Source organism: Vanessa tameamea, chromosome 8 (genome assembly GCF_037043105.1).
Source record: "Vanessa tameamea isolate UH-Manoa-2023 chromosome 8, ilVanTame1 primary haplotype, whole genome shotgun sequence".
NCBI lineage: Eukaryota > Metazoa > Arthropoda > Insecta > Lepidoptera > Nymphalidae > Vanessa > Vanessa tameamea.
This window is the reverse complement of record NC_087316.1, coordinates 8,598,509-8,615,219: the sequence shown is the minus strand read 5'-3', so window position 1 is coordinate 8,615,219 and position 16,711 is coordinate 8,598,509. Positions and strand designations below refer to the sequence as shown.

The following is a 16,711-nucleotide window of genomic DNA, read 5'->3' as shown; positions in this document are numbered from 1 at the left end:
AAGCTACTCGAATGCGATGGTTGCTTGCAAACCCATTTGCTCTTAATCGAGATGAATTATTGTAATCCTTTGATATTATTATGATTCTTCCAAATGTCGGATCAATCCCCGAACCCAACTGTTCGGCATCCTGCTCCTCTGACATATATATATATAAATATATATATGTTATGGAATGTTAGGTGTGTGATTGGGAGGTACAATATGAGAGCGAGAGTATAATAGTGTAATGATGACAGAGACAGTTGAACAGAGTATTATGTAGGTATGAGCGAGAGGTAGAAAAAGCAGACACGATGGCGGCACGACGTATTGAAGTGTAACGTACTTTTTTGTAAATTCGAAGCAAACAATATAAATCGTGGATATTTTGTGGTTTCTTTCAACCCTACATCCCACATATACATATATATATATATTTATATTTATTAAAATAACATTTATATTTCTTGTAGCAAGTGTCGTGTCGGTCGAAAACTGGCACTTACTTTAGTGTAGCTCTCATCCGCACTGTCTGGAGTGTAACGCGCGATAAGGAACTTAATTGGAAAAAGAACGTATGTTTTAGAAATTGTCATAATATATTTTTCCCCAAAATGACGGATAACTATTAAGTATATAGCCGCATTTACACAGTAATGGAGCAAGCGGCTTGGTAAGGTGTACAAATAGACATTCGATTTGCGACTTATTGGTTCGTTACGTTCGCGTCGGAAACGATTTTTTCGCTACTCTGTCAAAGCAAAATTAAAACGGCCACTGATTCAAGATGACTACTGTCCTCATAGGTGTAAATAAATGTAAATGAATATTATCTATTGCAGAAATAACCATCCGGATATATCTCTTCGTTACAGTTACGAAAAGAAATCGATGAAGTATGTACGATTGTACGCGTCGGAGATTTTTTTGTAATTTCCTAGTATTCATGACATGTCGAAGTAACCGATTGCTCATTAACTACGCGAATGTTCGCTGAATTTTTTGAAGAATAACGAGGCAGTCGGAGGTCAAACGTATAATTACAATGTAATAACGAAACATAATTAAGGTAGATAATAAACGCAGAAGCCAATACTTCATTTATTATTTATTGAGGATTAATGATTTTGTTCGAGCCCTAAACAGCTTAATAACTGCTACTGACGTACAACTATATAAAGCAACAATATGCTTTAACATAACATATCTTAAGACTCTGCTTAAAGACTTAGACTTTTTTGATAAGAGTTTAATATTTTATCTGTAAAAACAAAAGGTATTTAAATTAGTTATCTGTACTGAATTTTTCCTTTTAAAACACAATCAACGACTTCCGTTACACCGACATAAATTATTTTATAAAAGTAGATATTTAAATGGATACTATCATCACGACGTAAGCGAATTACCAAGTTAATGCGTTCAAGAGGAAAAATCGATAATATTATCACTAGTTCACACCGGAATAAATATTACACATACACATTTACTTAGATATTTCAAAGCCTTATTATTCATAAATGGCGATAATTGTATAAGCATTTCTTGACTTAAATCGACAACCACAGAGTAAATATTATAAAAAAAATTGTTTAGAATTATTTTTATTATCGATAATTCTCTATGGCATATGAACATGGCAATATACTTAACTTAACATTTATGTTAAGTATATATTTTTGTTTTTTTTTAAGCGTTGAATTCTATTAAGTGGTAGTCAATTACATACTACGAATTTTATTAATTATTATTGAATTAAAACGCACTTATTGTACGACAATATCCAAATTACATTATATAGGTAATTTTTCTATGACGAAAAGATTCACTAATGAGAGACATTTTAAGATTGGATCATCTTATAATTTATTACACAGCCACAATATTTGAAACGACTTACACCTAAACAATAAATATAAATAATAATAAAGAGCGAAAAAATGCTAATAATAACATTCATAAGAACAAATAAAATACACCTTTAAAAGTATAATAAGCAAATTGGATGAATTAAAATCGAACAAGTGTGATTTACCCCGCAATTTTTTAAATAATTTCATTTGATTTGTCAAATTTAATTTATCGAAATTACGTCAGAGTCCACATTTGACAGTTCTTTATGTGTCCGTTGTGTATTAACAATTATAAATTAGAAAAAAAATTAAAACAGGTTTGTATTTAGTACAGGTATCAGTGCAAGGTACAGGTGAAATTAATAAAAAAAATATGAATTCTATTGCTCAAAAATTTGCAAAGATTTAGCTCGGTATAAGTCGGATAAAAGTGACTTAAAAATATGTTGCGAAATTTGACCTATACACAACCATAACTATCTATATATGACAAAGACGAGGATAAGTCTATTCACTGAAGGCGCGCCACTCCGCGTTAAAATAATCCATTTTTAATAAAATAAACTTAACAAATATAATCTGATATATATTGTTTTGTTGTATTACTGTTTGTCGTTTCACGCTAGCTATGGCATTTTATAAGTACGAGACTCACTCACACATACAATCGCACGCCGATAATAATATGTAATAACATGGAGGAGCGCGCCTTCGTTTGTGAATAAATCTATACAAAAATGTGTGCAATCTATTCAGATAAATGAAGTTGCAATCTTTGACATAAATTTGAAATCAAATATATTATATATTTGAAAAGAATTATCTTTGACTTAAGTAAAACCACAATAACAAAATTAATCAAACGAAATAGTAAAATCATGATCAAAATGCAGACTAAAATATTTGTATAAAATTAGTGGACTGTAAAAATCGTTTAATACAAAAAACATTTAAATGGAAATATAAAAAATAATTATTATGTAACTTCTTCCTCTGTATTTTACCTGCATTACGGGTTAAATCACCATTGTCTTTAATCGAACGTTTTAATCCTAAAATGACAATTAACAAAACAAAATAAATAAACATCGAGAATATAAAACAAAATATTGAGCAATAATACAAAGAACGAAAACGATTTATTAATACTGACAATTTCAAAATAACATTTAAAAAGTTAAATTCAAAAAATTGTTCTCAACATTCACAACCACATTTCTGAACGACATCAAAAGCGTACGTTCCGATAATTCGTTTTTACTATAACGACGTATCGAAATACACCAACCAAACCAAAGACAACATCGGTATTACCTTTTATTTACAGTCAAACTATAATTCAACTCTGGCAGAGTTAAGGTACCTTTCGGATAATATACCAAAAAAAAATAAAGATACGTTTAGTCTGATATTTAAATAATGTAGCCGATTATCGTATAGTAAAAACGTCTGAAAATACACAATAAAGCATTTTAATAAGACATCAATCACATTGAACAGCCAAACCACACGATCGTAATTTAAATCTAATAATGGAATACATTTTAAAGCTAAGCAAGAATTTATATGGCGACATTAAATTCCATAGACAATAAAAACATAGATAAAAAAGCATTGTCAACATTTAAACTAATTTATAAAGCAAAATTGCACGGAAAGCTGCTTAAGCAGTTGTATCACAAATAAATAAATATGCAGTCTTTTCGTTTTTGATATTAAAGCATATAAAATAATATTGCCACAAACAAAGCATAGAAGCACCCTAACATAAAATAGATAACACCGTCCAATAATTTAAGTCTTTATATATTCCGATAATTAATTAATCAATAATTAAAAATTGTCTTTTGTGTAAGTAAATTATTATTGTTATTTTTACTTTTCACAGACATTTTGTCATTTATCGTTTACACAGACACTGGTATCCAATAACTATATCAGAAATATAACGTAAATTTAATAAAAAAAGTAGTCTTATACTGAAATGCATTTTTGCTAATGAAAAATATTTCCAAAAATATATTTTTAAATATACTCGTAAAATAAAGCAATAACATCATAACACACAGCCTTTGGAATACTTAATACTGAATAGCGCGAAATGTAAATTAACATTTAATTACATTAAAAGCAAATAAATAATCATTAATTGATATCGTGAAAATATTCAATTCCGTTTTACTTAAAATCTTTAGTCCTTCGTAAGTAACTTTTTGCATTCACAACCTTTACCACAACGAAATATGCTACACAAATACGAAATTTAAGTATTTTATTTACTCCACTTAAATACACAAAATATTTTTTTTAAAGTTTTCCTACAGTGACGTCATTAGCCTACAAGTTTCGTAAACTCAAATTAAAACCTACCGAATGTATCAATTAAATTATCTTAAATAAATAATGCTTATTTTTCAAGGCCAATATTGATTTTGTATAACCTGTAAACAGACATAAAATAATCTAATTACTATTTTATCTGTCTGGTTTGAATTGTTTTAATACCGGTTTTTTTTAATTACCATACTGGCATATTAATAAGTGTTGTTCAAACTTCCCTTCTACAGTTACAAAAAAAAATAATAATATTATTAATATTTTTACTTAAACTACAATTCAATCATTGCTTTATAAACTCCTACATGAAAAGGACTATATAAGCTAAATAAATACTTATCTATAAAGTTCAGAAGCTTTTCCGACTACAGTATATCTTAAATGTTAATATATATTTGTCACATAACTATTAAACAAGATCAAACCTACGAGAGGAGAACATTAAATACATATTGTTTTAATACCGATATAATGATATACTTTGGCACAACATCCACACTACTAACTATTCATCAGGTAACTTAGGAGGTAGATAAAATTACTCACTTGAAATTTTTATCACAAACTCGAAAGATCTTATAAGATCACAGTTGAACATATTTAAATTTAAATTAACCAATGAAACATAACCTTCCGTTGTGTAAAAAACGGCTCATTTGTAACAAAAAACAAAAAAATATCAACGAGATCAAAGTAATAAAACTTAAACGGGAATGTGTAGTTAATTATTTTTACCTTTTACATTTTCTGCGTTTGAAGCCAATAAAGCAGATAAAGTCGCATGAGTCGCGCTTAAATTTCCGTTAGATGAAATTCCCATACTCGAACCGCCTATGTTGGGATTATTCAATATACCCCCACTAGTCCCCGAACTAACAATGGTGACATTAGGAGGCGGGGTGACGCCATTAGCGAAACCAGTCGACAGTACCTTTTGTGTATTGTGCATCATGAAAGACTTCGATGCCGCCGCACTACCCAAAGTCAAAACCTTTTTCAACATAAGCGATGAGTTACAAGCGTTATCGATCATATCTTTCGTGGTGGAAATGTTATCGTAGTCCGCTGATGTGGCTGTAACGACTGTGCTTTTTGGCGTGGTTGTGTGTGAAGGTCTTACTGTGGTCACGTTGAAGGACACTCCCGGAGAAGACGCTCCCACGTTGCGATTTATAATGTTCTTCGAAACGATGGCGTTGTGCAAAATATTACCAGTCGGGAAAGATTTCGATGAGACGTTCACATACTGCGGTGTCCCTATAATCGTCGCGTTCGACGTTCGGGTTCCGAAGCCGATGATCGTACTACCCGTTCCTTGGGACACTACCGTGCTTATTGTGCCAGATTTTGCATTTATCGGTATTCTGCAACAAAAATGAACAATTATATAGCAAGATCGTTATTGGTGAGGCTGTTTAATAAAGGGAAATTAACTCTTTTAATAATCACTTTATAATTAATAAATCTATAATTTAAATAACATTGAGTAAGTGGCTCAATAAGACTTTACAAATACTAACCCACGAATCATATGAGAATTGGATCCAGGAATGCTTTGTATAGTAACAGTGGCTTGGGGTAGATGGTGTATAGTTCTTTGGCCACTCGGTTGGACACCTGAACTGGTGTAGTAGTGGACAGTGCTGCCAGTAATACGAGGCGGAGCTATATGAGCTACTGGCACGCTGTGTATCATCCCACTCGTTGTTGAAGCTACGGTTATACATTTTGTACTTTGATTACCTGTAAACTGGAAGAATTGTTTTGGTTAATTATAATAAGTAATTAAATTTACAGATTTAATGAAGTTGTTAATGCATTATGACGTAATAATTTGCTTACGTTATGCGTGTTGAGTGTAGTTCCCAAGTCGAATTCATCGCCGACTAAGGTAATCGTATCTGGATTAGCTCCGGTCAATTTCTCGATAGTTTTCCTCGCATCGGCATCACTTTCAATATTCCCTAAATTTCGGCTTAGGAATTCTATATCAGCTTCTAGAAGTCCATCTACTAAATTGCTTTGTTCATCATCAGCTTGTTTACAAAGATCAAAAGCATCATCAGTTTCTAACTTAATATCTTCAACTTTAATAGCATCAACATTTATATCATCAATATTTTCAACTTTAATATCATTAACATCTAAATCTTCAACTTTAATCCCGTCTACTTTCATTTCATCTAAGTCCTCCATTTTTATACCATCTACTTTTATATCATCTATGTCTTCTACTTTAATATCAGCAAAATCTGTGTCCTCTTTCATCATCGGCACCTCTGCAAAGGCTCTTGAGTTATCAGAATTTGTCATGTACTGACTTGCATTAAAATTGGCAGAATCAAAATCATCATGCACTTCCAACTTGATGTCATCTATTTTGAACTTCTCTTCTTGAACAACACTTGTGGAGGGCTGAGGGCTGTCAGCGTTGAGGTCGCCACTCAAAGATCGTCTTAATACGTATCCTTTTATTTTTCGTAACATAAACGGTGGTACTTTAAATCCAGTCAATTCACCTAGCAAGGGTAGGGAGCTATGTTTATAAGCGTCACTTCTAGCAAGTTCTTCAATATCCTCCAACACCTAAAAACAATAGTATCCCACTTGAAAAATATCTTTGATTAAATTATATATGAATATACGATTTTAATTAGAACCACCCATGTATATGTACTGTAAACATAAACGCAATTTAATTTCTGATACCGTTACAACATCACCAACCATGGGATTTAATGTATTATACTCATGATTCATCATCTAAGCCGAAGCACTACAATACTTTGTAACAGCCTTCAATTTCCCACTGCTCAACTAAGACTTCCTCTTCGTTTAAGAAATTTAGTAATTATATAATTCCACCAGGATATTAATATTACTACAATCCAGATTCGCGATTACATATGGGGCAGATTTTTATCCAGATGCAGATGCTAGTTTCCCATCAATTTTCCCCCACTGAGCCGAGCATTAGAATGCTTTAGTAGAATTATAGATAGTAGTGTCACCAACCGGGACAAACTTATACCTTTAAGCTCTCCTGCTCCCTCCTACCAATATAACTATTATTTCTAATTATAGTTATAAAATGTAGCTTTCTTACCATTATATAAGTTTTGCCTCCAACAGCATTTACCAAGTTGTGATTGGCTATCCACTCTTTGTCAACGCTGTCTGCTGGATATCTCAACAAACCTGCATGTCTCGTATATAAACGTCCTCGAGAATTGCCAAGACCAAGCACCTGCAAATAAACATAAAAATCAAAATTCTAATATTATTAATTAAGCAAAATAAAATTTAACTGGTAAAAATTGCCTTCAAGCAATAAATTTGCCTCATTTTCACTCTGTAGACATTGCATACTTTAAGATAATTTTACACTTTTTTTCTTTATTATAGTTTTTACTACATGCCATATTGTAGTGGGTGCAAACTCCAGTAGAAACAACAACTCCAGTAAAACAAGACAGCTGATAAATCATTATTGTGTGTAGTTTTAACTCTCATGAATACAAAATAAATATGTACTACACTTATTACAATATCCTTAAAATAATAGCATCTGGTCTTGTCAATCATAACATATGGTCTTGTTAATCATAACATCATTATCACATGAAAAAATATCTTCAAAGAAGACTTGATTAACTCCTACTCTTTCCTATTATTGTGATTTGATTCATGTCAAAGATATTATTAAAACTTAGTTATTAAAAATATGTTATTAAAACTTAGTTATTAAAAATATATTATATTAACAGCCTGTAAATTTCCCACTGCTGGGCTAAAGCCTCCTCTCCCTTTGAGGAGAAGGTTTGGAGCATATTCCACCACACTGCTCCAATGCGGGTTCGTGGAATACACATATGGCAGAATTTCGTTGAAATTAGACACATGCACGTTTCCTCACGATGTTTTCCTTCACCGCCGAGCACGTGATGAATTATAAACACAAATTAAGCACATGAAAATTCAGTGGTGCTTGCCTGGGTTTGAACCCGAAATCATCGGTTAAGATGCACGCATTCTAACCACTAGGCAATCTGGGCTAGGATAAAAATATTTACATTTTAAATACTTTATTAAATATCATCATTGCAAGTATACTGAAAGTTGATGTAAATTAAAATGAAATTTTGCTGAACACTAAAAAATCATTTTTATACATTTATCCAATTTATTATTACTTTATGAGCATGAGATCCCATGATGAACAATGTATCTTGCGTAAGTCTTGCAGGATTCCACTTCTCTGGGTCCCGGATAGCTGGTGATGGCAGAGGTGATAAAGCACCATCAATGATCTCTTCTTGTTTTATTTTCTTTGCTCTTATAAAGTCTATATCAATATCTGTGTCCTTCCTTTTACTTTGTGGGTTCTGCAGCTATTAATATTTGGTTAATTAATATGTATTACAAAGCAGGCAAAAAGACATGCATAAAAGTTAAGACAATTGTTAGCAGAATTGTAAATGTAAATGGTTATCAATTACTTTGCAAAATAAATTAATTTATCTTATCTTAGTATGGTATTTAATTTATTTTATTTTAGTATGGTATTTAATTTATTTTATTATAGTATGGTATTTAATTTATTTTATTTTAGTATGGTATTTAATATATTTTCTTACTGTTTGCTTTGTCAGTTTATTATCTGCGCTATCATCAGTTGTTTCGTAACCTGGTTGTGTTGTACGAGAAGGTGTGGAGTATAACAGTCTAGTTGCATCCAACATAGCACGACAAACAGCTCGAACCTTAAAACAAAATATTGAAATAAATATATCAGTATCAATTGAACGTAACACTTAATAATTTAGTGGTAGTAGCTTTTTATAAAGCACATAATTTACCAACCTGATCTTCACTGACTGATTCATCTCCTAAGTTCAATCTAATGTTGTTTACAGCAGGCACGAAAAATTTCTGACAAAAAAAAAGTTTACATTAAAATACTTTAATCTATGAAAATTATAAAACATATTCTGTTACATATTAGATCAGCAAATCAAAGAGAATCAATTGCATAGTAATATAGTGCTTAATGATATATCATTTAGTATAGTTGGATTATAATAATTGATTAATAACATAACTAGGGCTTGTCAACTCATTAAAAAAAATTTGAGTTTCTTAATGAGACAAAATTAGGCTGTAACTGCTAATAGGTTAAATCCATATGATTATTTTAAATTTCTCAATGGTATTATTTTTTGTAGTATTTGTTCTGTATAAAACTTAAAATTTCTTATTAGACAGTAAAAATATCAAAAGTATTGTATTATCAGTGCAATGAGTTTTGTTTTGTCTTAGGAAGTTATGAAATTCTATTTAATCATACAGGGTAAAAGTAGATCTCCTCCTCCAGCGAATGGTTAAGCTTTTACCACCATGATGGCTCACTGGATAGATAATTGTCAGAACTATTTCATATGCATAAAGATTTACTAGTAAGGTTTTTCTTCATTACCAAGCATTTCTATTATACTCACTTAACAAATCTAGTATTTTACACAGATATCATTAGTGCCACATTGACCTATCTTAGTTTTTATATATAAAATATATCACATAGAAAATGTTTATGGTGATTTATAGTTTCAAAAAGCAAATAGCTTTATAATATATATATATATATATATATATATATATATTACTACTTTGTATATATAAGTTTTTTTATCATTATAATATATATTGTATATAAAATACTTACTTCCAAATATTTTTTAATCACTTGATCAATTTCCCTTGTCACTGCAGATTGTATGGTCTGTCTCAACATATCAAGAGACTTATTAGCACTGGCGCGAAATTCGGCAATCGGCCTTGAGTGTGGCTGAACAGGACCTGGCAAACTGAATCTTCGATGCATAGCCGCCAATGTGCTTATCGCTATCTGTCGAGTAATAGGCTGTTTCTAAAAACATTAACAAATGAAATTATAATTACTACATGCAACTAACTATACGTATTTTAATTTTTCCATTTATAAACTTATACATACCGCTTGCATTGTCGCCGCTGTGTTTGTACGAATATTAATTATTTTTGTTGGCGCTTGGAAATTCCATGTACCACTTGCAGTGTTATCAACTGCTATGTTTTTGTTAGCGTCTATATTAGTGCTAGTCTTTTGAATCACCATTTCGATTAGAAATCTTACGATGTTTTTCCATATATTTTACATACTATCGTTATTGCAAGGAAATCATACCGATTCTAATTTAAATTTTAATTAGTTTCGATTTTAGTTTCATTGGCTTTTGTGAAATTGTGAATGTCCGTTCTGCTCCTGTCTTTAATGTCAAATCATAATCAATCGATGTTTTCAGTTCATTTTACGCGTGTTAAAAATCTCAAACCAATAAGAATAAAGAAATATAATAAATATTCAGATACACTATACTAATAAATAGAAATGTTTTTCTCAAAGTATTTATGTTAGAAATGAAAGTATATTTTACAATAACAGACTTTCTACAGATTAAATGGTGTATAGAAATTATAAATGACAGTTGACAACCTGAAATAGCAGTAGTTATCTATAAATTGTTATCATAAATTATAATGTCATTTTTTTTCGAAACTATATTTAAAAACATGGTTGTTTTAGGTTCGCGGCGTCAGAACCGAGCTTCACCTGTTGTAGGGATGACATTGATAACAATTTCTTTACCTTCTTTCAGCCAGCTTAATCATTTTAATACTGTGACTGTCAAAGCCTTTAACACATTTATAAACCTAAATATAAATTTTCTTCTATAATTTCTTATTAGCTATTTCGCAGAACAATTTCAGTAAAAAAAAAGTAAATTTATGTAAATATCTATACTGATATTATAAACGCGAATATAGCTCTATTTGTCTGTCTGTCTTCTACGGTGTCATGGCTAAATCTACGAACAAATATTGATGAAATTTAATACGAAGTAAGCTTAAACTCCAAGGACGTCCGTTCCATAAGTACCTTTACCTAAGTTACAAGTGCATGCAAGTGCTTGAAGGATTTTTGTTACAAACTGAATTTCACGGGGTCGATACTGTGGGTTTAGCTAGTGAGTCATAAAATTTAAAATAAATGCGATAGTTTAATAATTATACCTATTAATTATAAATCAAGGCGCCATTGTAAATTTCTACAAATAAACAAAAAATAAATAAAAAGCGTTTAAGATTTTAGGATGACAATATACATAAGCGTTTTGTTTTCTCATTTTTTTAAATATATCTTTGAAAATTCAAAAAAATGACTTCATAGTAATAAATACACCAGTGCACAGAATATTTATTTATTATTTGTTTTATTTTATAAATATTATAGTTCTGAAGTTAAATATCCAATTACAAAAATCTGCTATTTTCACGACTCTCTTCTATATTTTTTAATAATTCTTTTGGGTGGGAAAACATCTTGTATTATATTTTAAAGCCATACGAATGACGTTCTGAAATCGATTACACTTTTATGAAATCAGATACAATAACAAAATATGAGTTTATTAAATATATAATTATAATATAAACGTAACTACATAAATAAGTATTTCTAACAGTAGTAGTAGTGGTAGATATGCATGTCGCTAATTTCGAAAATTTGAATAATCAAATATACATGTATAGTGTTTTTATCAATTGGTCTTAAAACAATATACTATGACAGTTGACACTTATTAAAATGAAACCTTAAATAGCAAGACCATTGCCTCATACTTCATAGTATATTTAAAAATAGTATATTATAGCATCTGGCAAGGTGGCAAGAAGCCACTATACCTATACCTATAGCAAGGCAAGAAGCAATTAACAAATAATAGGTACTGAGTACATCTGATCTGAATCGTGAAAGTTGTTGAGCTGCCTTTCTCTCATAAGAAATATCATAACAAAATTGACATAATCACTACGTACATATTGTGTTCTGCTCGTTACGTGCTATTGAAGGAATAAAATTGTAAGCATTTATTTAAAATATATTTTAATACTCTAACATTAGACGAAAAAAAAATCATTTACGTATGACGAGTGTTAATTTAATAAATACAATGATGTATAAGAATTTTAAAAGTCAATATCGGTTTATATTCACCAATCAGTAATCAGTTAAGTTTCTAACGAACCAGTCACCAACTCACCAGTGTTTAGGGCGCAGTCGTAGTTGTACGACGTATTGTTAATTTATTTCAACTATCAATTAAACACTGTTCAGTTTTATATTTGATAAACCAATTCTGTAAAAAGTATAATATTCCTCTTGGTAAGTAATTAGTTAAATAATATTCAATTGAAATGAGAAGGTGGCGATTATATTTTATTTGCAAAATTAGCTTAAATTTATGCATGAACTTTGTACTAAGCAAACTAGTTATTATAGAGATATTTTTTTACAACTGTAATTATTAGTTACTAGTTATTTTAATATTCAGCATTATAATATAAATTTATTCATGTATATATAAAGCCTCTTTGCTTGGAATATGTATGTTTTTTAATAATTTTAGTGTATGTTAAGTCTATACTTGGAAAAAATCTGATTTTTCCAAATGTTTGGTGTAATCTTGACTATTACATAAATGTCCTTCCAACTGTAACAAACAATCTCCAAATGTGATTGATTAATTCCTAAGTTATGATATTTTTGAAAGTATTGCTATCAGGTCCTACTGAGTATATTAAAGCTGTTTTTATAATATATTCATATTAATAAGTAATTAAATATGACAAAACAAATAATGTATACATATCATTTTTTTCATTTTAAAGATTGTGGTATTTATCAAAACCTTTTCCTCATTCAATAGTGCTTATTCATTATTTAATACTACACTAGAGGTTTATTGAATGATGTTGTACTGTTGAACGTAAATATGATTTTTAACACATGCTGTTTAATTTGTAATGTTTACAGATTCCATTAACTATCTTCATATATAACACTTATATTTTTATTTAATATAGCTTAGAATTCAACATGTTTTTTTTTCTCATATATTTTTATGATATGGTACTGAAACAAAAAACATTGGCATACCTATAAATGTAAATTTTGCTTAATAAGTTTCAAATTGCTACATTTTCTTCATTTGATATCAAATCATATTAATCTTTATTATCAAATGATGGAATGGAATAAATCAATGTTTAACTAAATATCGACAATTTTTTTTTGTATAAGTAGGGTCCCTAATTAATTAAATATGTAAGCAAAGTATAAAGTATATGTTTAATTCAAATATTACATTGTGTTACTATAAATTAGAATTATATTGTATAATTAGGTTTTTAAATATTTAAACAAAATTCATTAACTCAAATTTGGATTCATTAAAAGTCACGGACAACTAAGGTTATTATATATAACCTTATTTACTATATCTTAAGTAATAAATGATATCTAAGTTACTCAAAATATATATTGTTATTGTTATGAATGTAACATTGATAGTGGTTTCAATGAAATTAATAAGAAATTATATTATCATAACAATTTTATGTAAACAATAACTAAGAAATTCATAACAAAATATATAAAAATGAAATGTAATTTATTTTATTATCACTTAGGTGTTCATTTAGCAGGAAAAAAAATCCTAAAGATTATCCTAAATGTTAAAGTGATTTTGTTTGTTATGCGTTAAAGTAAAAACTACTTAACCAATAATTATGAAATTTTGCATAAACATTGTCATCAGGGGTAGAAACAGGGTATCTAACTCAGGCCCTCTCACATGTGAGCGAGGCCACAGACAGGCTAATTATATTAAAAACAGAACTCACCAATCTTTTAATGTGCTATTAAAATGTAAATGTGAGTCATTCATATACAGTAAGAAATAATAAGATTCTGAAATTAATATAGTGGTAATATTTATCTTAAAGTTCATCTATGCTATTTATAATTCAGAAATACAACATTTTTATGTAGAATTAAAGGTTTTTGTCAATATTTGACAAACGAGAAATAAATAAAAAAAATTTGTCAATAAATTAATATTAATGACTTTCTTTTCTTTTACAGAAGCAAAAATGTCGAAAATAAAGGCTGGACCTGTTGTTGATATCCTCGGCGATGAAATGACCCGTATAATTTGGGATTTGATCAAAGATAAATTGATCTTACCATTTTTGGACATTGAATTACATACTTATGACTTAGGTATGGAAAATCGTGACAAAACTGATGATCAGGTTACAATTGATTGTGCTAATGCTATTAAGAAATACAATGTGGGTATTAAATGTGCTACTATTACACCTGATGAGAAAAGAGTTGAAGAATTTAACTTGAAAAAGATGTGGAAGAGCCCTAATGGTACAATCCGTAATATTCTTGGCGGAACTGTCTTCAGAGAGGCGATAATCTGTAAAAATATTCCACGTCTAGTTACTGGCTGGGAAAAACCAATTATAATTGGACGTCACGCTCATGCTGATCAATATAAAGCTACAGATTTTGTAGTTCCCGGAGCAGGAAAACTCGAATTTGTGTTCACTCCACAATCTGGTGAACCAGTAAAGTATATCGTAAATGAATACAAAGGTCCCGGTGTCGCCCTAGGTATGTTTAACACAGATGCCTCTATTATCGATTTCGCTCATTCCTCCTTCAAATTTGCTTTGGGAAGAAAATACCCTCTTTACTTGAGCACTAAGAACACAATTCTGAAAAAGTATGACGGTCGTTTCAAGGATATCTTCCAAGAAATTTATGAGAAAGATTATAAGTCACAATATGAAGCTGCAGGTATTTGGTATGAACATCGTCTGATCGACGATATGGTCGCTTATGCGATGAAATCTGATGGTGGCTTTGTTTGGGCTTGCAAGAACTACGATGGCGATGTTCAGTCTGATTCAGTCGCTCAGGGTTATGGGTCACTAGGTCTTATGACGTCAGTTTTGATTTGTCCCGATGGAAAAACCGTAGAGGCCGAAGCAGCTCATGGAACTGTTACTAGACACTTCCGATTCTATCAACAAGGAAAGGAAACCTCCACAAATCCAATCGCTTCTATCTTTGCATGGACAAGAGGACTTCTTCATCGCGCTACATTAGACAATAACGCTGAGCTCAAGAATTTCGCTGAAACCCTTGAGAGTGTTTGTATTAATACTATTGAATCAGGAGTTATGACTAAAGATCTTGCCATATGCATCAAGGGTATGAATAATGTAAAGAGGGCCGATTATTATGAAACATTTGAGTTCATGGATAAACTGGCGGAAAATTTAAGAAAGGATTTGGGAAAATGACTGTCAATAAGAAGAGTTAAGAGTTTATTAACTTTTATTATTTATAAAATATAAAGTAATATGATTGTTTTTTGTATGGGCTCAAGGATTATATTAAAGCATTTAATTAATTTTTTTTATAATAAATTATGTAATATCAGTAAATAATTATTGTTTTATTCATAAAAAACATTTAATCAAATCAGATACTTACCTTAAAATATTGTATTTGAAAAAAACTCTAACATACTTGTTTATCTCAGCGTGCATTTTATCAGCGAAATATATATACGCATAACAGATAAAACAATGACATGTATAAATTATCTAATTGATAAGAGTCTATGCCTACTTAAGTTGTGCCTATTGCAATAATTTCTTACGAGGACTGCTATTTTGTAACAATGATTGTTATCTTCAGCAGTGTTTATCACGACAACATTAGAAATATGTTATTTAATAATAATATTTGTAGACAAAATTCAGGTAAACCTACCAGCATGACACATCGATAATATATTATAATAAAATGAATATAAATTATTAACAATCTATAAATAATTGTAGTTTATTGATAACTGTACCACAATGTGTGGTCGAATACCACGAGACTGTAATTATCTCTTTGATCACATTTATCGAATGTAATTTTGTTTTTAAATATAAAATTATAGAATGGTGCTGACATGACTAAAGCGCCACCTATCAGATATCAGATCAGTATCAAAGATCAGTAGAAAAGCTATGAACCGTATTGCATTAAATTCTGTATGTATAAAGATTTGTGGGAGTAATTGTTTGAAATGAATATAAAATTCGAAGAAAGTGAACCATGTAGGTACTTTTGTATAAGTCCGTACCTACGCAGTAATGAACAAAGTACTTCATTCTGTTACATCATAGGAACCAAAGTTCGGTTATTAGCTGGCAGAGTCCGGCTTAAAATAGGTAGATAAATTTATCTCTTTTATGCAATCAATATATTAACGAATACTCATTTACTTTGATAATTTTAAGTTTAACATTTTAAATAAAATTGCATGTTAAGATATATCTATCTATCTATACTTACATGGACTTTTTATAAGTACCTTTCTACCGATAATGAAACTGACATAGATATACTTATTCTATAATACAAAATAGTGATTTCAACTTATCATTACCTGTATAACAACTCGTTCATGTAAAAAATGTTATCTGTCAAAAAATATGATTATCTTAATGGACGGAGAGACATATCGAATTAATTTATTAGCATTCTACAACACTGGTTTTTAAAAAAGTTTTTTTTTTTAAAT

General features: G+C 29.9%; 2 protein-coding genes across 4 annotated transcripts; one reads left to right on the top strand and one right to left on the bottom strand.

Annotated features, from left to right (window-relative positions):
• Nucleotides 1–3,700: 3,700 nt before the first annotated feature.
• Nucleotides 3,701–10,469, bottom strand: LOC113400017 (uncharacterized protein). Of its 2 annotated transcripts, none has more exons than XM_026639377.2 (9): nt 10,186–10,469; nt 9,895–10,077; nt 9,036–9,104; nt 8,810–8,935; nt 8,366–8,563; nt 7,279–7,419; nt 6,015–6,758; nt 5,693–5,922; nt 3,701–5,536 (listed from the first exon to the last, which is right to left on the bottom strand). In XM_026639377.2, exons 1-9 carry the CDS (start codon nt 10,324–10,326, stop codon nt 4,894–4,896), a joined length of 2,475 nt encoding a protein of 824 aa, XP_026495162.2. In that variant the 5' UTR covers nt 10,327–10,469; the 3' UTR covers nt 3,701–4,893. The 2 variants fall into 2 exon arrangements, with proteins under 2 accessions (XP_026495162.2, XP_026495161.2); XM_026639376.2 differs by having other exon boundaries at nt 3,702–5,536; nt 9,895–10,098.
• Nucleotides 10,470–11,998: 1,529 nt separating this feature from the next.
• LOC113400022 (isocitrate dehydrogenase [NADP] cytoplasmic) lies at nt 11,999–15,446 on the top strand. 2 transcript variants are annotated; one of them, XM_026639384.2, is made up of 2 exons: nt 11,999–12,132; nt 14,197–15,446. In XM_026639384.2, the coding sequence occupies exon 2, from the start codon at nt 14,205–14,207 to the stop codon at nt 15,429–15,431; it is 1,227 nt and encodes a 408-aa protein (XP_026495169.1). In that variant the 5' UTR covers nt 11,999–12,132; nt 14,197–14,204; the 3' UTR covers nt 15,432–15,446. The 2 variants fall into 2 exon arrangements, with proteins under 2 accessions (XP_026495169.1, XP_064071586.1); XM_064215516.1 differs by lacking the exon at nt 11,999–12,132 and adding an exon at nt 12,275–12,435.
• Nucleotides 15,447–16,711: the final 1,265 nt, after the last annotated feature.